The sequence below is a fragment of the Elgaria multicarinata genome, chromosome 10 (genome assembly GCF_023053635.1).
Source record: "Elgaria multicarinata webbii isolate HBS135686 ecotype San Diego chromosome 10, rElgMul1.1.pri, whole genome shotgun sequence".
Taxonomy (NCBI): Eukaryota; Metazoa; Chordata; class Lepidosauria; order Squamata; family Anguidae; genus Elgaria; species Elgaria multicarinata.
The window spans coordinates 5,942,688-5,966,685 of record NC_086180.1 but is presented as its reverse complement, the minus strand read 5'-3'; the positions used below and the strand labels follow the sequence as shown (position 1 = coordinate 5,966,685).

The window sequence follows — 23,998 nt, the reverse complement described above, 5'->3', positions numbered from 1 at the left end:
TAATACCGTTTAAGAACAGTCTTTTTAACGGTGAATTGAAATGTTTCAAAAGCACCAAAATGCTAATGAAGAGACATGCCCTGCTTGGTGTGCCCTGCCACGCCGGCTGCAAAACAGAGGCGTTCGCTCTGTTTTCCCTCCCTCCCTTGGCAAGCCTGCGGCAGGTGCTTCGGATTTTGAATAAATATTCAATTAACTGTTACTGTTTTGAATTTTATTGTTATTATCTTCCTTAGTGGGTCGTTGAAAACCGCTATTCTGAATAATGATTTTTATAGTGTAGGATAGGGGGTGCTGGGCATGCGTTTGTGGAACCAAGGGGGCGGTGACCTGAAAAAGTTTGGGAACCACTGGGCTATACCATGTGGCAGGTGTTCCAATCTTTTTAGCTCCGGCCGTGAGCTTTCAGGTTCTTTCATGGTCGCTAAGGAGACAAAAGTAGTCAGACTCACAGGTTCGCTTACAAGGAGACGATATTTATTGGCGTATTTTTAGCATATCAGGCATCTCAATAAAGGTGGACCAGACTGCGAAAGCTTCCTGCACAGAAGACCCCCTCGAGCAGTCTGGACCCCCACCCTGGGCACAAGAACAATTTTAGCATAACTGAACTTGGCATTGCTGCCAAGTTAAGCAAGTGATGGATTGCATAGGTATTAATAACAAAGCAGCTCTTCTCATCATAAGAATCCATAGCATAAGTCTACATTGTTGTTGATAAACAAGGCACTTCTTTGGCACACAGAAGCGCATGCCTTTCACCCAGGTGCGTTGGATGGATGGGCTGTGTTATGAGAAAGATCTTGGAATTGTTGTAGATCGCAAGCTGAATAGGAGCCAACAGTGCGATATGGCTGCAAGAACGGCAAATGCTATTTTGGGCTGCATTAATAGAAGCATAGCTTCCAAATCGCGTGAGGTCCTGGTTCCTCTCTATTCAGCCCTGGTTAGGCCTCATCTAGAGTATTGCCTCCAGTTCTGGGCTCCACAATTCAAGAAGGATGCAGACAAGCTGGAGCGTGTTCAGAAGAGGGCAATCAGGATGATCAGGGGTCTGGAAACAAAGCCCTATGAAGAGAGACTGAAAGAACTGGGCATGTTTAGCCTGGAGAAGAGAAGATTGAGGGGAGACATGATAGCACTCTTCAAGGACTTGAAAGGTTGTCACACAGAGTAGGGCCAGGATCTCTTCTCGATCCTCCCAAAGTGCAGGACACGGAATAACAGGCTCAAGTTAAAGGAAGCCAGATTCCAGCTGGACATCAGGAAAAACTTCCTGACTGTTAGAGCAGCACGACAATGGAATCAGTTACCTAGGGTGGTTGTGGGCTCTCCCACACTAGAGGCCTTCAAGAGGCAGCTGGACAACCATCTGTCAGGGATGCTTTAGGGTGGATTCCTGCATTGAGCAGGGGGTTGGACTCGATGGCCTTGTAGGCCCCTTCCAACGCTGCTATTCTATGATTCTATGATTCTTTGATTCTATGACATGGCCCCTGATAGGGCAAGTCTGGAATGTCAGCTCATTAGAGCTTCCAGATACAGTACCAGGCTACATAGATAAGACACCTGATGTTCTCATGAGATCACTGTAACTGCGCTTTTGACCCGTCTTTCCCACAACACAAAGGAAAGTTGCTAACTTGTACAGAAGAGCCTAACAGTTTGCTAGCTCAGAAGCAGAAGCAGCCATTCACCCAGAAGCCTTTGCGGGCAGCCCTGGTTTGCAAGCCTCCAGACCACACAGCAGGGCGAGGCGATTGCCTCTGGTGGCAGATCTCGGTGGGTGGGTGGGTGCAGCGGGGCACCAAGTTGCTTAGGGCTTTTTACAGCAGTGCTAAAACCTTAAATATGGCCAGGAAAGAACTACAGTGCAGCTTAAAAATAATTACTAAATACGTCTCACCGTAACGGGGAAGAGTAGGACTTAAGTGTTTGCTCAGACTGATATCCAGGTGCCAAGCATAGATGGGCACCTAGATGCTCTACCTGTTTTATCTTTAAAACAGACTTGGGCCGTTGCTAGACGAGGACTTAGCCCGGTGTGAGGCCCGGGCTTCCTGCTGTGCGTGCACAACTCACAGGGGATCCCAGGGTCAGGCTGGGCTAAGTCCTCCCTTGACCCGGGATAAACGGATCCGCTTATGGCCTGGCTTTGTCGCAGCCCCGGGCAAAGGACTCCGAAGTTTTCCAGTTTATAATCTGCTTTCACTGAAGCACTCCTGCTTTAATTGTGCTATAAAGTCAAAAGACCCGTCCTATTTTGATACCCCTTTAAGAGCGAATCATTTGTTGTTCTCCAAGCGGCCACTGGGGGCGCAGGAGGAGGATTTGATAGGTTTAAACTACCAATGAAACAAATGCTTACATCTGTGTAAGTTTTAAAGATAAAGACATCAAAATTGGCACAGTAATAGATATTAAGGAGAGCTTTAAGCATACCAAATTTGAATCAGATTGGATCATCCGTTGATTGTTTTAATGATTTTTTACATTTCTCCCCCTTAACCCCTTTCCTGGTGTGCAAAGGATCTTAGGAGCGCTGCCGCCCGGGGTGTGATTTAGCTAACAACAACAGCGTTGCGCTGTAGCGGATAATTCGAGGGAAACAGGGACGTGGGATGAAGCTAATAGTCTGGGTCCATGTCTTCTCTGGCTGGCGTAGCCTTTTTCCAAGGCCAGTTTTTCCCAACCTTGTGCCCTCAGATGTGTTGGACTGCAAGTCCCATCATCCCAAGCCAACATGTCTCTGCTGGCCCAGGATGGTGGAATTTGCAGTCCAACACTTCTGGAGAGCACCAAGTTGAGGTAAAAGCTGTTCCAGGCTAAAGCAGCAGGGTTTTTTTTCCCTAACCCTGCAATCTAACCCCACCCCCCTTGCCAGGATATGCTGGGGATTTTGCATGCAACCAGTTTTGCAACCTTTTGCATGCAAAGCATGCGCTCAGCCGTGAGCTACCGGGCCGCCTCCTCCTCCTCCTTCTCCTCCTCCTCCTCTCCGCCTGCCAGTATAATTGCCTTGTTAGAATTCTTCTTTCTGCTCTCCCGCAATCTGAAGCAATTTGAAATCAATGCACATGCTTGCCCTTTCGTTGAACTGATAAGGTTTTGTCTGTTTTGAAGGCATGACCTACAAGCACAGAGATAATCCATAATGTAAAATTCATAAGGACTCGCTATAGACACACGGCCTGGGTTGCTTACAACCATAGATTTTTCGCATAGATGGGGAAGCAGTCTCTGTTAATTAACTTTGTTTTTGCTTTTAAAGAAGATGTTTGTGGAATTACACGCAGAAGCTGAAAAATATGGAAGCAAAGACCTTAACGTTGAGAAAATGTCCAGCATGTTATGATACACTGCCCGTTTCAGGAGCAAAGAGATGTAACTTGCGGTGGTACTTCTATAAGTATGCATCCAGTTCTGGGCACTGCGCTTCAGGGAGGATGTAGACCAAGGGTGGGCAACTTTTTAGGTTCTGGGGACTTCATGCTGTGCCAGGTTGGGGGTTGCACATGTGGGCATGCATGGATGCAGGAACACACAAACACACAGAAACTACACACACACATACACACATTTCAGCGCACAGAGATGGGAGGTTTACACCTCTCCACCCTGCCCACTGAGAAGGAATTGCTGGGGACTTGGAGACACTTTCATCTACCCACGAGCCCAACCTGGGCCCCATCTATACGACAACGGGATTGCTCCTCATTGAATATAAACCCAAATTTTCATTGATTCGAATCTAGGCAAAGAGCGTCACACTGCAGTAGCAACAGCGATTTATCTCCTGAATTTACTGCGCAGAATATGCAGTCATAGGAGAGCCCTTGACGATCAAAGCTGTTCTGGTGGGCATGAACCTTTTTTCTTTTTTGGGTAGTGCAGTTATTAATACTACAGAGCACTATTGAGCAAAGCTATGGACATACAGTTCAACACCCCATTGAAGTACAGATCGGATAGAACTTGTAATATTTTCCACACTCCTCTTAATTTTTAACAAGTGAGGACGAGAAGAGTGTCACGTTAAAGTCCCGCCCACGGTTCAGGCGGGGTGTGTGTGTTCCGCCTACAATAGTGACGTTGCGTTGAATGGTAAATGTCGCTTGTGTTCTCGAGATACTTTGCATATGCGCAGATACATGCTGTCCCACCCAAGCTCCGGATACCTTGAAACCTTGCCGTTCCTTAGACTGATCTCTCATGCTGCGGACTCCTGATAAGACCCTGCTTTTGGACTTCCCTTTTGATAGACTGATGAAACTGTACTTTGACTGTATCTTGTTGACTTTGCTAAATGGATTTGCCCCTAGTTTGCCGTGGGGCTGAGCCCCAATCCAGCCACAGCAGGACAGATCGCTGTTTTCTCACTGCTATTTGCGACAAAGAACCAGCGATTTTGGCAGTCCTGCACTATAACTCCCATAATCCCCAGACAGCATGCCTAGGGGGTGCTAGCTGGGGATAATGAGAGCTGAAGTCCAATGCAACTTAGAATCATAGAATCATAGAATAGCAGAGTTGGAAGGGGCCTACAAGGCCATCAAGTCCAACCCCCTGCTCAATGCAGGAATCTACCCTAAAGCATCTCTGACAGATGGTTGAGCAGCTGCCTCTAGTGTGGGAGAGCCCACAACCTCCCTAGGTAACTGGTTCCATTGTTGTACTGCTCTAACAGTCAGGAAGTTTTTCCTGATGTCCAGCTGGAATCTGGCTTCCTTTAACTTGAGCCCGTTATTCCGTGTCCTGCACTCTGGGAGGATCGAGAAGAGATCCTGGCCCTCCTCTGTGTGACAACCTTTCAAGACTTTGAAGAGTGCTCTCATGTCTCCCCTCAATCTTCTCTTCTCCAGGCTAAACATGCCCAGTTCTTTCAGTCTCTCTTCTTAGGGCTTTGTTTCCAGACCCCTGATCATCCTGGTTGCCCTCCTCTGAACACGCTCCAGCTTGTCTGTGTCCTTGAGTGCACTAGATTGGGGAAGAGTGGACTACACATGTCCACCACTTTTGTGTGCATAGGAAAAGCCTTAAATCTCACAAAGCATTTATATTAATCCTCATCCGTCACCTCCCCTCTTGTTGGTCTGACAGCTGAGTAGTTCAGGAGAAGCTTTGCAGGACAGGGAGAAAAATACGAAATCATAAGTCTGTTTCCTTTCAATCTGGGCACCCCCATGTTATTTATGAAGTATACCAGCCAAGGTCAATCTCCAAAATTAATGGTGGTGGGGGGGAGGGAAACCACCCCAGCAACTTTTAATCAGCCTGTAAGAAGTGATACCTATCAGAATACAAGGTACTTATTCTCCTTCCTTCCTTAATCCTGATTAATCCTTCTGTATATTTGCAGGAGGTGTCAGATATAGAAAAACGGTGCCCTGTGTGCGTCTGTTGGATTACGTGCTTGATTAGTCCACAAGGTGACCGAGAAGGTCTTCTCTTGCCAGCCGGCAACGACAGAATCAGAAGCTTGTTTGCACTAGCTGGATTCTCTGCCTTAAGACATTAAAATGTCTTGGGCCCCCATCCCTGAGAACTTAGACCACTAGAACAGACACTCAATTTTAAAAAGTTCTACTTTCCCACTTTTTCTTCCATATTCACATGCAACCAGTGAGGGCTTGTGACTCCGATGTCAGTGGGGTGGGGAATCCGCTCCAGGTTTCAGTCAGAACCAATCAGAACTCTGAGCTCCTTTATAGTAGGGTGACCCTATGAAAAGGAGGACAGGGCTCCTGTATCTTTAACAGTTGTACTGAGAAGGGAATTTCTGCAGGTGTTACCGTATTTCTTCGACTGTAAGATGCCATCGATTGTAAGATGCACATTAATTTCAGTGCCCTGTCCTCCTTTTCATATGGTCACCCTACTTTAGAATTCAGACTGGTTCTGAATGAAACCTGAAGCAGATTCATCCACTGATGCAAACTGCAGGTGTGGGTGCGTGCGCATGTGCGTACGTATATAAGAGAATGAAATTGTGCAGCACGATCCTATGCATATTTACTCAGATGTAAAACCCACTGTGTTCAATGGGGCGTACTCTCAAGTAGATGTGGCTAGGATTGCACTCCTAAGATGGGAGTAATTCCCATTGAACTCAGTGGTTTCCTTCTGAGCAGACATGAATAGGATTGCATGGTTAGTTGATTAATCACATGAATCTGAGTTGATTAAACGTGCATAAAGATGCGTATGAGTAAAGCCCATGTTCACTGGCAAAAGGGTAGCCTATGGGATGTTGCATGATGTGTGCGCAGAAGCAGGCAGGGGGCAGTTTCCAATGTGTCACTCCGCAAATTCAAATCGTGCTAGTGGTGCTCCACCGAACCTTTCAATTGTGCAAATAGTTGCTGGTGATGCTTGCACAACTGGTTGTGCAAGCAGTTATGCAACCAACTGCACGAGCAGAATGTGCAACTGATTGCAGAATTGTGCTTTTTGCAAATGTGATTTTACTTGGGATTCTCCTCTTGCACATAGATTGGAATTTAGTTTCCTCTGGTGCCACTTCATTTGCGCTAATGGAATGACACAGTTCGATACTGCCCGTAATCGTAGGTGAGGCACCCCCCTCCTGTGTGTGAGAGATGGGAGATAGTTTTTTTCTGTGCCACCACTTCTATAATGAAACCTCCTGTTCATCCGTGTCCCCCCACCCCATCCAGGTTGTTAACTTATAGAATCATAGAATCATAGAATAGCAGAGTTGGAAGGGGCCTACAAGGCCATCGAGTCCAACCCCCTGCTCAAGGCAGGAATCCACCCTAAAGCATCCCTGACAGATGGTTGTCCAGCTGCCTCTTGAAGGCCTCTAGGGTGGGAGAGGCCAAAATCTCACCAGGCAACTGATTCCATTGTCGTACTGCTCTAACAGTCAGGAAGTTTTTCCTGATGTCCAGCCGGAATCTGGCTTCCTTTAACTTGAGCCCGTTATTCTGTGTCCTGCAATCTGGGAGGATCGAGAAGAGATCCTGGCCCTCCTCTGTGTGACAACCTTTTAAGTATTTGATGAGTGCTCTCATGTCTCCCCTCAATCTTCTCTTCTCCAGGCTAAACATGCCCAGTTCTTTCAGTCTCTCTTCATAGGGCTTTGTTTCCAGACCCCTGATCATCCTGGTTGTCCTCCTCTGAACACGCTCCAGCTTCAGGACTTAAGTATCACATGACACACTGGCAGGCAGCCACAAGCCTGCGCAAACTTTTAAAATGCTGTTCATTCTAAATTCCCTTGGGTGTGTTTGATCAAGTTGTCGTTGTTTTAGAATGCATGCAGACAGTCTGGGTTCCTCCCTTCTGGGTCACTAACTGGTCAGAAAAACCAAACCAAACAGAGTAGTCTGTCCTGTACTTTTAAGAGAGGCTTAAATGGCACCAGCAGCAGGAAAACAACTTTTCAGTTCACCTGCTCATAGCTTCAAATCCAGCTCTTGGGGAAGAAAAGAAGCAGCTACAGGGACCCAGTTCCAAAGCTGACAACTCTCCTTTCTCCTTTGCTGGGGCTGAGTCCTTCTCAGTACCACTGTGGGGCAGGAGGATGGGATGATAGACACAGGTTTTGCTCCAAGTGGCACGACTTTTATTTATTTTATTTATTTATTTATTACATTTTTATACCGCCCAATAGCCGAAGCTCCCTGGGTGGTTCACAAAAATTAAAACCATAATAAAACAACCAACAGTCTAAAAACACAAATACAAAATACAGTATAAAAAGCACAACTGGGATAAAACCACGCAGCAAAATTAATATAAGATTAAAATGCAGAATGAGAACAGTAAAATTTAAATTTAAGTTAAAGTTAAGTGTTAAAATACTGAGAGAATAAAAAGGTCTTCAGCTGGCGACAAAAGGAGTACAGTGTAGGTGCCAGGCGAATCTCCTTAGGGAGCTCATTCCACAGCTGGGGTGCCACAGCAGAGAAGGCCCTCCTCCTGGTAGCCACCTGCTTCACTTCCTTTGGCAGGGGCTCACGGAGAAGGACCCCTGAGGATGATCTTAGGGTCCGGGCAGGTACATACGGGAGGAGGCGTTCCTTCAGATAGCCTGGCCCCAAGCCGTTTAGGGCTTTAAATGTTAATACCAGCACTTTGAATCTGGCCCGGACCTGGACTGGCAGCCAATGAAGTTGTAAAAGGACTGGCACAGCCCTCTTCTTTTCCTGGCAGGAAGGATTAGCAGACATTAAGTCATTATTTATAATAGGGTGACCATATTTTAGAAACCAAAAAGTACGTCAACATGGTTGGCCCCCAAGGTGGTGTGCCCACCAACATGTCCGGCCCCCAGGGGGCATGTCCAACATCAAGGGGGCATGCCCACCCGAACATGGCCTTGGTCACATATCTGATTTTACAGCACACAATTAAGACAAATCTGTTCTATGTAAGATCTTAATGTTAACATCGCTGAAATAAAGAAAAAGTGAAACATTCATCGCATCTGAAATTAACTTCACTTACTCCTACTTTTGTAGCTTTTGCTGTACACCAGCCGCCTCTGCCTGTACCAACACTGGACTCTGAGACGCTCTTAAAAGGCTCTGTGTGCCACGCCAGCCTCTCAGGGCTAAGCTACAGCCATCTCTGAGTTGTGTCTTCAGTCTAACTCTGTCTCTAAGTGATATGCCAGCCAGCCAACACCACAAATCTGTCTATTTTTCTCTGACATGCACTTCAAATGTTCTGCATTGCATGCCAGTAGTGCAGACAGAGCCTAGCTCGCAAGTGAACAAAGGGAAGTGGAAGGGAAGCGGTAGCGAAGCAAAGCAATGACATGCCAGGTTCCAACATCCGCAAAGCTGAGAGCCTCTCTCTCGACTGGCACTTCACTGCTAGTCGTGAGAGTTGTCCTCTAAGGATGACCCTTCATTGCCCATGATGTGAACTCTGAGAAAAAGGCCTCTGGCCTGTTCTGTTTTGCCCTGTGGGCTGCTTTGACTGACCTCTCCTTTCTTACATTTTGATCTCACGCCTTGCCTCTGCTGAACTCCAGGTACCCGACTGCCCACCAAATCTGCAACAGGAAAGGTGCCCTGTTCGCTCAGCACTTCTTAGCTAACAGCTGAAGATCCCCTTGATGCCAAGGGCTGAAATTTCTCAAGGTGCAAGACCCAAAAGAGGAGGTTTGACAACCTGCATTTGAAGGATATGGCTCCAGCAGTTTTTTAAAAATAATAATTTTAAAACCTCAATTTTTTTAAAAAAATCCTACAAATTAACGGATAAACAGACCTGCTTCAAACACGGCATGGCTAAAGCCTTCCTTAAGAGCTATCATGGTGCCAAGTTGCATCTCTTTATCTGTAAAAATGACATTTAAAAAAAAAACTCAAATTTTAAAAATATCCTAAAAATCAACAGATGACCGGATCTGTTTCAAACTTGGCATGGCTAAAGCTCTCCTTAAGAGCTATTATGGTGACACGTTTCATCTCTTTATCTTTAAAAATGACAGAGCTATAAACATTTTCGTTAACTCCCTTTTCTACACAACTGTTAAATCCTCCTTTTCATATGGTCACCAGGTCCATGAACAGCCTTCCATTTCTGTTTGGAGAAGAAGTATTATGCTTTATGATTACTGTTTGGAAATTTGACTGAGATGCAATAATAATATATGGTTTTAGGTTTGTAGCGAAGTGGATTGGAGGACAGGGAAAGCAGAGGGAAATTAACCCGCCCAGAGAGCTCCGGCTATTGGGCGGTATAGAAATGTAATTAATAAATAATAATAATAATAATAAATTACAATTTCCCTTTCCCAACCCCACCACACCTGCTTTATTGAATTGTGTCCTCGGTGGCCTTGGAAAATAATGCTGGGAAAGGCCGGTAATTTCTGAATTACACATTGGGAAATCCTTGAAAAGGGACTTCAGGGTTCCATGAACTTAGCTTAGTTTGTAAACAGACTTCTGGTGAAAGTTACTTAATAACTTCTAAATGTGCTCTCCTGCTTACGGTGACCCTATGGTAAGGAGGACAGGGCTCCTGTATCTTTAACCATCACATAGAAAATGAATTTAAGCAGGTGTCCTTTGTATGCATGCAGCACCTGGTGAAATTCCCTCTTCATCACACCAATTAAAGCTGCAGGAGCCCTGCCCTCTTTTGTATGGTCACTCTATTATAGGTCCTGCAGCTTTAACTGTTGTCAAGAGGGAATTTCACCAGGTGCTGCAGGCCTACAAATGACACCGGCTGAAATTTCCTTTTCTCTACAACCATTAAAAGTACAGGAGCCCTGTCCTCCTTTCCATATGGTCACCCTAGGGAGGGCCAACTTGTAAAACATACTGTGTTTCAATAAAAGATCCAGCCATCTCCCCCCACCACCCTAAATCCAGTCTGCCTAGCTTCTTGATTAATGGGTCTTAATTGCCTGTGCAAAACCAAACCACCCCAAATAATTTATATTACAGCAGGCAGGGAAAAAATCAATGTCCCCCCCGCTACTGTACGAATTGCAGCTAAATGCAGATGGAACAGGGGATTCTGAAGAGGATGGCATCAGGAAATAAAGAAGGGGCAGCCCCGTATCCTTGGCTCTACTACACCATTTGCAGCGGGGGGGGGGGGGGGGGGAAACGGGACAAGTGACTCTCCAGATGTTTTTGCCTTCAGCTTCCATCAGCCCTAGCTAGGAAAGCAGATGGTGAGGAATCATGGGCGTTGTGAGCCAAAACGTCTTGAAAACCAAAAGCGGCCCACCTCTTTATAATCCAGACTCAATAGCCTGACTATTTATTTATTACATTTTTATACCGCCCAATAGCTGAAGCTCTCTGGGCGGTTCACAAAAATTAAAACCATAATAAAACTACCAACAGGTTAAAAGCACAAATACAAAATACAATATCAAAAGCACAACCAGGATAAAACCCCGCAGCAAAATTGATATAAGATGAAAATACAGAGTTAGAACAGTAAAATTTAAATTCAAGTTAAAATTAAGTGTTAAAATACTGAGAGAATAAAAAGGTCTTTAGCTGGCGACGAAAAGAGTACAGTGTAGGCGCCAGGCGGACCTCTCTGCCTTATTCTCTAGCTTTGCTAAACTTCTCCAAGCTCCTTGGACACCCCCCCCCCCCAATCTATTCCACCATACATGACCCATCTTGCTTGAAGTGCCTTCTTGGGGCTCATCTACACCAAGCAGGATATTCCACTATGAAAGTGGTATGAAAGTGGTATATAAAAGGCAGGAGCCACATGACTGCTTTATAGCAGTATTGAAGTGCACTGACAACTGTTGGGCCCCATAGACACATACCATATACCGCTTTCATACCACTTTCATAGTGTTATATCCTGCTTGGTGTAGATGTGTCCTGGGCCCCAACAGTTGTCAGTGCACTTCAGTACCATTATAAAGCAGTTGTGTAGATCATGCGGTGCACTTCAATACTGCTATAAAGCAGTCGTGTGGCTCCTGCCTTTTATATACCGCTTTCATACTGCTTTCGTAGTGGAATATCCTGCTTAGTGTAGATGAGCCCTTGGAAACAATCTCTGCATGGCTCTCCATCAATTTCATCCTTCAGGCACACTGTTGATGCCAGCTTCTTTGTCTGGGAAGATCCATCCAGGCAATAGCAGGTCCTAATCCTGCTGGGAGCTGTTGAGTCCCTCCAAGTTGGGTTGGCTGACCTTTGCTAAAATTTCATGAGTGGTTAGGAGGGCTGGCGCTGAAAAAGATGTAGGCCTACCTGGCCCTTCAAAGAGCACTCTTTCTCTCTCCCTCCCTCCCTCCCCCTGAAGACCTGTACGCAAGTTTCTTCGAGCATTTCTTCTTTTCATGGGTGACTTGTTGCAGCTGCAGAACTGGCTTCCCTGGAGAAAGGGATATTGCTATACAAACTAAGCCCTTGGGTCTCTCCTGCTGAAATGTAAAAGGAGCCAAGGGACATCCAGATTTAAAAATCTCTTGTTATTAATTCAAGAGTTGAGGAAGGGTTTCATGTTTCCCATCCTAGGCCTAGTCTTGGTCCCTGCAGGAAAATGACAAGGGAGCTGTTTTGAAAAAAAAGAAAAGAAAAAGGGCATGTAGTATTAGGGTGACCATATGAAAAGGAGGACAGGGCTCCTGTATCTTTAACAGTTGCATAGAAACGGGAATATCAGCAGGTGTCATTTGTATATATGGAGAACCTGGTGAAATTCCCTCTTCATAACAATAGTTAAAGGTGCAGGAGCTATACTAGAGTGACCAGATTTAAAAGAGGGCAGGGCACCTGCAGCTTGAACTGCTGTGATGAAGAGGAAATTTCACCAGGTTCTCCATATATACAAATGACACCTGCTGAAATTCCCTTTTCAATACAACTGTTAAAGATACAGGAGCCCTGTCCTCCTTTTCATAGGGTCACCCTAATGTAGTTAAAGGGAATACACCCAGATCTCCTTGTTCTCGCCTTCCTTGGACATATTCATTTTTGTGAAATGCCCAGAAAGCTTCAGCTATTGGGCGATATATAAATGTAATAAATGCTTTGCTTGTGCGCCCTGCGCCCGTATGGGTCCTTCGATCTCAGCCTTGCAGATTAAGCAGGCAAATCTTAATCTGTAAAGTTTTCCTTGATCGGTCTACCAATGAAATGCATGTAAGTACAGACTCAAATCTAACCTCAGACAAAATGGATTTATGTATGCACGTGTATCCATGGCCTGTGCTCCAAAAAGCCATTCAGTTCACACAGACGTTGACATCAAGAATTGGTCTTTGCTAGGGTTGGATGTACTGCACTAACACATCTGAAATCTTGAAAGGAAAAACAAACAAACCACTGTCTGGCCACAGCCTAAGTCTTTGCAACAGCCAGGCGTAATCAAACTTTAATCCATCTCCTCCTGAATTATGAATAACTGCGATTTATATGGGTTCTGTATGAATACTTCTTAGAGCAGCATAGAAATGTCCAGCATCTATGTGATCCTAAACTAGGGTGGCCATGTGTCCTCATTTATAAAGGACAGTCATCTACTTGGCCTGCCAGAGGACTATACTCTGTTTTGAAGTTGTCCTCTATTTGAAGAGCTGTTCAGTCCAAGTCCGGTTTAGAGGTCAAGAGCCCTCAGAAAGAAGAGCTAAATGCCCTAGAAGTTAAGAATTTAGGAAGACCCAGGCTGCATCTGATCAAAGGTTAATCCTGTAATCTGTCCAGCAATCTGTTCACACAGAGGCGAACCAGTAGTTGATAGGGGACCCACAAGCAAGGCATGACTACATCAGCACCCTCCCGCCCATGTTCCCCAGCAACTGGTGTACACAGACATACTGCTCTGATACTGGAGGTAGCACATAGCCATCAGGACTAGAATCCTTTGCCCACACTCAGTTCACCTGGTCACAGTCTTCTACACTAGGGTGAGATGTACTGTATTTCTACTTAAATTATAATAATAATGTCTAAAGTTGCATCTATACATATAAATTAACATGTGCAACTTTAATGCAGATTTATGTCCTATTTCCCCCCTTTTTTTGGTGACGTGTGTCCTCTTTTTTGGTGATTCACAAGTGGCCACCGTATCCTAAACAGAATTTCATCCAGCATGTCAAGGTGACCTAGGCTTAACCCAAACCACTGAAACTAGGGTGTGGACAGAGGCCTTGACAAGTTAAGGCAGGAGAAATATGGCTGGACTTTTCCCTCCGATACCAGAATACCTTCAAAGGCATGAAACAGTTCTGATGGAATTATCCCAGTGTTGTGCCGTGTCTTCCTCAATTCTTTTGCCACCTACCTGGGGGGATAGGGAGCAGGTGCTGGCTAGAGAAAACAATTATTTATGAGAATTGTTTCCAAGTCCATGAGTAGCCCGCAGACCACAGGGTGTTTAAGGAAGATGCCAGCATCAAGACAGAGTTGGCATGATCTTGGCAATGCATCTAGCGTCGATGTGAGAGAGGTGAAGTTTCTCTTTCAAAATGAACAGGGGTGACTCACACATCCTAGAACCATCTCCGGGCTTGTCTGCATGCCAGGAAGGCTCAAATCCCGGGCAATCAAAATTCCAACCGTGCATTCCAATTGTGCAAGCTAATACCATGCTTGAGCGCATGCTTAAGAACATAGGGGAGGAAGCTGTAGGTCAGATGGTGGTACAAAGCCCTATGAAGAGAGACTGAAAGAACTGGGCATGTTTAGCCTGGAGAAGAGAAGATTGAGGGGAGACATGATAGCACTCTTCAAATATTTAAAAGGTTGTCACACAGAGGAGGGCCAGGATCTCTTCTCGATCCTCCCAGAGTGCAGGACACGGAATAATGGGCTCAAGTTAATGGAAGCCAGATTCCAGCTGGACATCAGGAAAAACTTCCTGACTGTTAGAGCAGTACGACAATGGAACCAGTTGCCTGGTGAGGTGGTGGCCTCTCCCACACTAGAGGCCTTCAAGAGGCAGCTGGACAACCATCTGTCAGGGATGCTTTAGGGTGGATTCCTGCATTGAGCAGGGGGTTGGACTGGATGGCCTTGTAGGCCCCTTCCAACTCTGCTATTCTATGATTCTATGATATCTACCTGGCCCAGTATTGTTTACTTGAGTTGTAGAAGCTACCTAGAGTCTCTGGCAGTGGTCTTTCCTGACATTTCCTACTTGATCCTTTTCTAGAGGTGCCAGAGATTGCACCAAATCTAACTTACTGTTAGTGGAAGAAATTTCTATATTGGCGGAGCTCTGCTGTCTTTTCCCGCTGTGCAAGCACCAATAGACCACTTTGTAAACCTAAGATCTGCAAGTGGTCGCACAACCAGTTGTGCAACCAGAACTTTGGTCAGATTCTCCCTTTGCGCATAGTCTAGAACTTGGTTTCCGCTAGCCTGACACTGTTTATGCTAGTGGAATGACGCCACTGAGTCTGGGATCTTTATTTATTTACTTATTTGCAACATTTATAGACTATTGTATAACGTTCTCGGGTTAGTTTACAGCTTAAAATTGAACATGATAAATATGCAGTAAAAACGATAAACAAGAGAATAAGGCCTTAGCTAGACATAAGGTTTATCCTGGGATCGTCCCGGGGTCATTCCTGTTCATGTAAATGACACACAGGGGATCCCGGGAGCAGGCAGGGACGATCCCGGGATAAACCGTAGGTCTAGCTAAGGCCTTTGTTGCAGCAGAAACAGGCAGAGGATGAGAACAGATTTAACAGGCTATAACAAATTGAAGAAAAATAAAATGGACTTCATCTGGCATGGAAATGACCACAACGTAGGCGCCAGGCGAATCTCTCTGGGGCTCATTATCTCATAACTGGGTTGGTACTACTGAAAAGTCCAGTATCCAGCTGCCTCACCTCACCTGCTGGGGGTACCCAGCTCTACCACTGAGTTGTAACCCTTCTCCAATATTAAGCATGTTTATGCTTATATTCCACAAACATAAATGATACACAAATGATACACCTGGGGTGACCATATTACACCAGCTTTAAAATCACTTCACTGGCTGCCGATTAGTTTCCAGGTGAAGTATGTAGTGTTGGTTATTACCTTTAAAGCACTACATGGTTCGGGTCCTGGTTACCTGCGGGATCGCCTTCTCCTGTACAATCCGCCCCGCACACTCAGGTCCTCTGGGAAGAATCTACTCCAGCCAACAAAAACAAGGCTGACAACTATTACCCAGTGGACCTTTTCTTCTGCCGCTCCCAGTTTGTGGAATGGCCTGCCGGGAGAGATTCGTCAACTTAACAGTCTTCCGGAATTTAAGGAAGCCATAAAGATTGATTCTTCCGGCAGGTCTACCCCGTTGAATTTCAAGATGCCTTTTAATAATAGATTAGTTCTATATGTTTTTAATCAGTTATATGTATTTTATGGTGTTCTGTATTTGGTGTTGTCCCCTGCCTCGATACAGAGGGAGAGGAGGGTAATAAATAAATAAATATATTATTATTTATTCTAAACGTGGAGGGTGCTGTTGCACTCATGTCCTGCTTGTTGGTGTCTCGTGGGCAGCTGGTTGGTCACTGGTTGGGTGGACTACATGGGCCCTTGGTCTGATCCAGCAGGACTCTTCTTATGCTCCGATACTATTTGACAATATGTGAAGCAGCGAACTGCAGGGTGTAAGGAGAAAACGCATACGTTCTTCTGGAAGTGGGTTTTTTTTATCAAGCAATGGGTGAAAGAACTGCCTTCTCATCTTGGGAAGGTGGAACCTGATCATTGATAGGGACAGTCACAATTAAGCAGGCAATTCAGTCTGCCAAGAAGTCCTTAACCTCTTTCTTGTCCTCAGGCAGTAGCAGAAAAATTGACGAAGGTGCTTTATTTTCCCATGAATCATATCTGCTGTTAGCAGTACAGAGCTCCTGGAGACAGTGTTACCAAGAGGTTCTTTCTCACTGCTGTTTTAAGTATTCCTTAATTTAAGAATCTGCACTTTTGCACTACAGACCTACCATGGGAAAACCCAGATCTCTCTACTAATCTAAATCCCCTTGACCCTCTTTAGAGCCAGGAACAGCCCCAACCCCCAGGTTTTAAGAGCGAATCCTGTCCATTTAGCAAAGTAATCTGTTGTGGCTTCTTTTCCCGTCAAGTTTCTTGTTCATCTAATTCAGGGCTGTTGAACCTTAGGCCTGTGTCCCAAACCTGGCCCGCTGTGGGTCCAAATCCATCCCTCAGGGTCTCCCCAGATCGGCATGCCCACCCCTTTCCCTGATTGCCAATCATTCGGTGATTTCATGACTTCTTTGTAGTGTTCCTCCCATTCTAAAAGGCTGAAATGCCTCTCCTAAGGCTTAGCTACTGGTGTAAGGTATACTATATATCCTGGCATCTTTGCCCTCACCCTTTTCCCCGTTGGAACTGCCCATCACTGGAATGTGGCACACTGAAGCATAATCAGTTGTCTGACACACTCACATCCAGGAAGAACCTGGGCTTTTGGTTTTGGTTTCATGGCATATTTACTTATTTAGAGTATTTTTTAATCCCATTCCTTTGCCAAAAAGGCTCCTGGAGTGACCTACAGATATGGGAGAGGGGCTTCTTGGTGGCTGCTCCAGTGCTTTGGAACGCTCTTCCCGGGGAAGCTAGGCTGGCTCCCTCCTTGATGGGCTTTCGGAAGCAGGCTAAAACTTGCTTGTTCCAGCAAGCCTTTGGGGAATAATCTGGTCCTCCATCTATAAGGTCTTATAATTTTGTTGTGTATTTTAAACGTTTATGTCCCCCCCCCCCCAATGTATGTTTTAAACTTTGTAAGGCCGCCTTGAGGCCCAGCATTGGGCAAAAGGCGGGATAATAATAATAATAATAATAATAATAATAATAATAATAATAATAATAATAATAATAGGGGACCCCCAAGGGCACGGCCTGCTCCTGCCCCCTGCATAGCAGCCTAAAGAGCGTTGCAGCATCTTAACGGCTAACAGATGTATTATGCCAAAAGCCAGGCTTCCTCGACCTGCTAACTGTCAGGCTGTGTTAGACTGTAATTCCCACCATCCCCAGCCAACATGGGAATTGCATTCCAGTGCATTCGCAGGGCACTAGTTTGATGGAGAGTGGCATAGGCTTTTGCAGGCCACTGTCCGTCAGATTTTATTATGGGATTCAATTTGGACTTCGCCTGTTGAATGTCTGCCTGATGCCACCACTCCCCCCCAACCCCGCCCCCTGCTTAGGCTGTTGCCTGGATACCAGCCCTCCTCCCCCGCCCCCATCTTTTCTCCTCTCTATGGTGCCCTGGTGGAGAGAGACCGTCTCCCAGTGCGCCACTCTACGCTCTCCGCCCCCTCCCCCGTATCTATGGCAGCGCTTCTTTCCCTGACAGGGGCTTCAAGCTCCGGGCGGTGACGTCATCGGGAGCGGACGTACGCACGCACGCGCGCGCGAGATGGCGGCGCGACACCCCCACCGGCGCCTCGAACGGCGAACTGCTCTGCGAGTGAAGAGAAAAGAAGACGCGAAGCGGGACGCCGCTGCCGCCGCCGCAGCAGCAGCCAGCGGAGTGTGAGCCTCGCCGGCCACCGTCGCTCCCGCGAGGCCGCGCCACAAGCCGCAGCCCTCGCCGGCCACCGTCCTCGCCGGCCGCTGTCGCCGCCGCCGCCTCCTCCTCCTCCTCCCCCTCCCCTCCCCCTCCATTTTTACCTCAGGCGATGGAGAGATGGAACCGGCGGCTCGGCCTCCTCGAGGGGCCGCCGGCCTTGGTGGTCGCCCTCGTCGTCTTCCTGCTGCCGCTGGCGCTGGGGCCGGTCTCGGCGGCGGCGGCGGCGGCGGTGGCGGCCGGCGCGGGAGCCGCCGAGGGCAAGGAGTGCGACAAGCCCTGCGCCAACGGAGGGCGCTGCCAGCCCAGCACCGGCCAGTGCGAGTGCCGGCCCGGCTGGGTCGGGGACCAGTGCCAGCACTGCGGGGGCCGCTTCCGGTGGGTGCCGGGGACGGGGTGCGGAGGGAGGAGCAGGGAGGCTGGGTGGGTTAGGGAAGGGGCGGCGGCGACGTCTCCCGGGCAAGACCACCCCCTTCCTCCCCCCCCTCTCTCCCAGCCTGGCCTACCTCGCAGGGGGGTTCTGAGGATGTTGTGCTCTGGGGAGAGAGCGCAAAGCTGATGGGGGTGGGAGATCCAGGGCAGATCCAAGGAAGCCCTCCTTCACACAGCGCTTAGTTAAACTACGGAACTCACTACCACAAGATGTCGGGATGGCTTTAAAAGGAGGTTGGATAAATTCCTGCAGGGGAAGGCTACGAATGGCTACTAGCCCTGATGGTTGTGTGCTATCTACAGCGTTTGAGGCAGTAAGCCTGGGTGCAGCAGTTGCTGGGGAACATGGGCGGGAGAGTGCTGTTGCACTGTGGCCTGCTTTGTTGATCCCTGGCAGATGGCTGGTTGGCCCCTGTGTGAACAGAGTGCTGGACTAGATGGACCCTTGGTCTGATCCAGCATCAGGGCTCTTCTTATGTTCTTAACATGGGCGGGAGAGTGCTGTTGCACCATGTCCTGCGTGTTCATCCCTGGCCAATGGCTGCCTGGCCACTGTGTGAACAGAGTGCTGGACTAGATGGACCCTTGGTCTGATCCAGCATCAGGGCTCTTCTTATGTTCTTATGTTAAAGCTCGCAGGCAGAAGGTCCCAGCTTCCAACCCTGGTAGTGACAGCAGCAGCATCTCCAGCCAGGGCTGGGAAGGAATCCTGCCTGGATCCCTGGAGAGAGCTGCCAGTCAGGGCCTCGCTTCCAAGGCAGCTTCCTAGGTCCCATAAGATGGCCATGACCTCGATGGAGAAAGGGTGGGGTAAAAACGGGAGGGTGACATGTGAAGGGCTCTGGGGGTGTCTTTCAAGTTGCCCTCAGGTCCTCCCTTGTCAGCTTCCTACCGGCATCAGTCTGGCTGCTGTGGGGACAGGTCTTTGGTCGGATCCAGTATGGCTCTTCTTATGTAGGGCGAGGAGGAGAGCAGGGTGGTTGTGTGGGTTTTTATGGAGTGGGTGAGTTGGGGAGCGTTTTTCCCTTCATGTTTATACTATTTACAAAGTGCACCAAATTTAGAGGCAATGTAGATTCTGACCTCGGGCTTGTAGTTCAGAAGTAAAGAGGTTGCCCCCTATCCCAAGAGTATCAGCACATATCCGCTTTGTTGCTAGGATGCTTTAAAAGCAGCTAGGGGTGAGCTTCCATGAAACACAGATTCAGGAAATATTCCCAAAATAAACATCCGAGCCTTGGCTGATTGTGTAGCAGATCACAGTGGTTCAAATCTTGACCCCTGCCATAAACACATTGGTGACCTTAGCTCTTATTCCTCTGCACCTCCCATCAGCAATATGGGGATAAGTATACTGACCCTATCTTGCAGGATGGTTGTGCAGCTGATAAGATAATGTTTATCAAGTGCCTTGAGTGCTCTAAAACTGCTCAGTGTTATGTATGAATAGAAAAACTTTGGGTAAGGAATCTAAAAGTGTTGTGGAAGCAGTGAGAGGGAAGGGGTAAGGAGTTGAAAGCAACAGTTGTGTGTGTGGACTTCTGCTCGCATGACAGGACTTCTCCACCCTCTCCTTCCTCTGCCGTCCTCTACATGTGCCCCAAATCTGCTGAACGACAGCATTGGATAGAACCCAAAATGTCATTGGAATCCCTTCAATAATGTAACACGTTGCGATTGTTCGAAGTGCATTATGTTCGTTTTCTCTAGTTCTTATTACAGTCCTGCCAAGTAGATCGATAAATATTATTGCCTCTATATTGTAGGTAGGGGGGCTGAAGCAGAAGGGAAGTATGGCTTGCCTTAATGCATTTCATGGATGAGAAGAGGCTTGGATTGGCGATTTTCTAGTGGTTCGCACTCCTAGCCACGATGTTACACCAGCTTCAAGGTAGTAGAACGAATAATTGCACAGTGCTTCCAGGGTGGCAGGAGAGGAGTTATCATGGGGAAATTGCAGTAGAAAAGTAGGGATGAACTTTTCTTGTACAGACCAAAGTCTGAAAAATGGTCTCGCTGAGAAAACAATTGTATACCTACTTACTGGGGAGTAACCCTCATTGAACTCATGTATAGGATTGCACTGTTAATATATTAAAGGAAAGGTGCCTGGGCTTCACTGAACAGCTTGATTACCTGAGGCAGGTGTGTGGGTTTGTAGGAGCAATAGAGGAAGAGGGCTTGCAGTTTTCTAGGTAGGATCGTACAAAGGAGTGTGTGAAGCTGACAAGGTTGGAAACAAGCTGAATGGACCTGAGTTTCTGAGCCAGGGGAAGTCTTTCTGAAGGTGAAGTGCTGCCATTGAAAGATTTGCTATCTCTGAAGCATTTAAAAATGGAGGAAAGGAGTAGTTGGTCTTGTGCGTGGGCAGTAGCAATGGGTTCCCTGGCAAGGGCAAAGGGGTAGCTGTATGGGTGAAGACAGCAGTCAGCTTTGCAATAACAATTTCCAGAGGTTACCTGCTTGGGGTTTTGCTGAAACAAGCTAAGAGTCTTTCAGGACTTTAAAAGGCTAATAGATTTATTGTGGTATAAGCATTGGTTGACTAGGGTCTATTTCATCAAATGCATCCGGTGACGTGAATTAGCCCACAAAAGCTTACGCCACAATACATCTGTTAGTATCTTAAGCTGCCGCAAGGCTTTGTTGTTGTTTTTCTTAGCAATTACTCTCTCTGTCTCTCCCTCTCTCTCTGTATGTGTGGGAAGGTGGGGAGCTGGGTAGAGGATTTTATTGCATTCTTAGGTGTAAAAATACTGAGAATGGATTAATAGGAAAGATCTGAGGTGGCCATTGCTTAAAGACTTGAAAGCTTTCTGTTCTTTTGTTTTCAGCAGTCTTGAAAATAGCAAATCACGAATCCATTAAAAAAATGTTCATCTGTTCACAACAAATACTTTGTTAGTAATTCTATTGCACATTTGTCATAGCCTGAAAGAAGAAACACAGTTCTTCTTGTTTCTTAAAGCTTTGAGGCCTGCCTGATGGCAATTCTGACTTTTCAGAGGTGAATAGATGAATACTATTTACTTCCCCCTTTCCCTGAAAGTAGAGTGGATTTGTGAAACCTTTCATCTGAAGCCAATCTCCTTACCCCATAGAGAGGGTAAAGTTGTGTTTCTGGGGGTCAGAATTTTCTTGAACTTGGGCAGGAGAAGCTAACTCGTATGATAAATGTTGCTTAGATGTGAGGAGGCAGAGTGTGAATTTATGGAATTTTGTCCACAGCATCAGCATGGAAAAGGGGAGTGCTGGATTCTCTTCTGAAGAAGGGCAACTCCTCTGCAGTTGTTATGAGGCAGACATTGCAGTGAAGAGCTGTTTGTGTAGTAATTTTGGGGATAGGTATGTGGTTTAATTGAGTGGGTTGGCTAGGTTAATTACGAGAAGCTGAAGGGCGAGAGCTCAGTGACTCTGTTGCCAGGGTGGAACTTGATTCTTGGTCTGTGGAGGAGGTGAGGAGATGTACCTTTTAAAAAAGTGGTTGATTTGTTTTTAGGGCTGAGGCAAACTAGATGATTGATTGGATTTTCCTTTCATGAATAATAAAATATATCTGTGACTCATCAGTCTGAGAGAAAAGGAAGGTAGCAAATTGGGCATAAGATCTTAATACATCTCCTTGGAGTGCTTATCGTAAGAGTAAGGTGGTAGTGCTAGTGGCGAGGCTTTAATTAATTTATTTATTTACAACATTTATATATCACTCTACAGCCAATAAAATGTCTGAGTGGTGAATAATAAAAAGGGGGAATAAAAATAGTAATGATATTTTTTTGTATTGTATTTTATATTATGGTTTTATACTGTTGTTTTATACTTTGAATGTTTTTATTTTTTGTGAACTGCCCAGAGAGCTCCAGCTATTGGGCGGTATAGAAATATAATTAATTAATAAACAAATAAATAATCAAAGCATAGAACTAAAACATTTAAAATCAGATTATGCCTATATTCAGATTGTGGTTTTTATCAATTGGTCCTTCTAAAAGATAGGAAGGTTCGCTGACAGCATGTCACATGACATGGTGCATTGTGGGTTAATTAACCTACAATTAGCTGCAGTGCATGTGAAGCCACCATTCTGAATATGCAACCTTTGGTCGAGTTGATCAGTTGTGGTGTATTTTGCGAACCTGGCTATCAAGGGTTAAACAACCCATGCTTAACCCTTGATTAGTAGTTAAGTGTGGGTTGTTTAACCTTTGATTAACCCACGATAGCCGGGTTTACAACTCCTGATTACCCTGATTGGAGGTCGCATATTCAAAATAGTGGCCACACGTGCCTTGTTGCCGCATTGTGAGAACCAGCCCACTGTGTGATTGAGTCTTTTCATAGGTGGGTGTAAGGCAGCAGAGACAGTGCAGCATATGATAGTAGTACAGTGTATACTGAATGGACAAGAAAAGGAGAGAAACATCTCAGGACGCTGTAGACAAGTTTATTATAAAAAAAGCCTGACACATTTCAGTTTCTTGCTTTCTGTTAGGTTTTCTTCAGGGGGTTGTAACAATGTCTGCAGAAATTATTTACAACAGGTTGTCTTGAGTCTATAGACTGGTGACTTGGAATTTCTGCAGACATTGTTACAACCCTCTGAAGAAGGCCTAACAGAAGCAAGAGTTGGAAATGTGTTGTTTTTTTTAAAAAATAATAAACTTGTCTACAGCATCCTGAGATGTTTCTCCCTTTTTCTTGTTCATCTTGGATACTTACCCACCTTGCACCCTTGTATACTGAATGGGCCAGCTGAGGAGGCATCTGGATGACTTTAAAACCTGTGTTCCCTTCCATGGATTGTGGTATAGACCATATGTGTGCTGTTTTGGATGTATAGCAAAGTTAGACTGTTTCAGGTACCTGGCAGTCATGGGCAAAGTGGGGATATATATAGTGCAGGCCTGAGATGTGGGTGAAAGGATCTATATGTGTGTGTATATGGATCTTCGCTCTTTTCTCTTTCACGTGTACAGTACTACCTTATTCTACCACATCATCTGAAGCAGTAGACACTCACCTACAAAACCTCACATTACGATGTTAATCCTTAAGGTCACATAAGACCGAGTGTGACTGATTGTGCTGTGGGGTAGGGACGGCTTGAGAAGTTAGATCTTGGATCTGCTGGTAGATCTCTGGCTGAATTGCAGTACATTGCCAAGGATTTCTGACTCCCAATTACTTAAGAAGAAGAGCACCAAAATTACTTGCCTCCCACCGAATTATATTACTGAAATGAAGGAAACTGGTGGTAACCAGGAGTGGATTTTTGTGTGTGGAAGGACTATGAACTCTGTTGAATTCTAGTACTCCAGTTGGTGGATCTCTGGGTTTTAGAGGGAGAAAGCAGATCTTGCAAGCTTGAAGTATCTCCATCCCCCTGATATAGGTCAACTTCATATTGGAAACCAAGAATTCAGTTGGCAAGCCCTAAAGACTTGTGCGAGGTCTGCCTTAATAGGATGCCACTTTTGACCATGAATACCCTTGTTTACAGAATTGTGGGTTTAATGAACAGCACTGTGTTTGTGATCATAAGATT

General features: G+C 46.1%; 1 protein-coding gene across 1 annotated transcript in view; it reads left to right on the top strand.

Annotated features, from left to right (window-relative positions):
* Positions 1 to 17,871: 17,871 nt before the first annotated feature.
* Positions 17,872 to 23,998, top strand: part of ATRN (attractin) — a 214,451-nt gene continuing 208,324 nt past the window's right edge. The window contains exons 1-2 of the mRNA XM_063136067.1: positions 17,872 to 17,985; positions 18,131 to 18,399. Of these exons, the coding sequence (XP_062992137.1) occupies positions 17,872 to 17,985; positions 18,131 to 18,399 (383 nt within the window). The remainder of the gene's footprint in view (positions 17,986 to 18,130; positions 18,400 to 23,998) is intronic.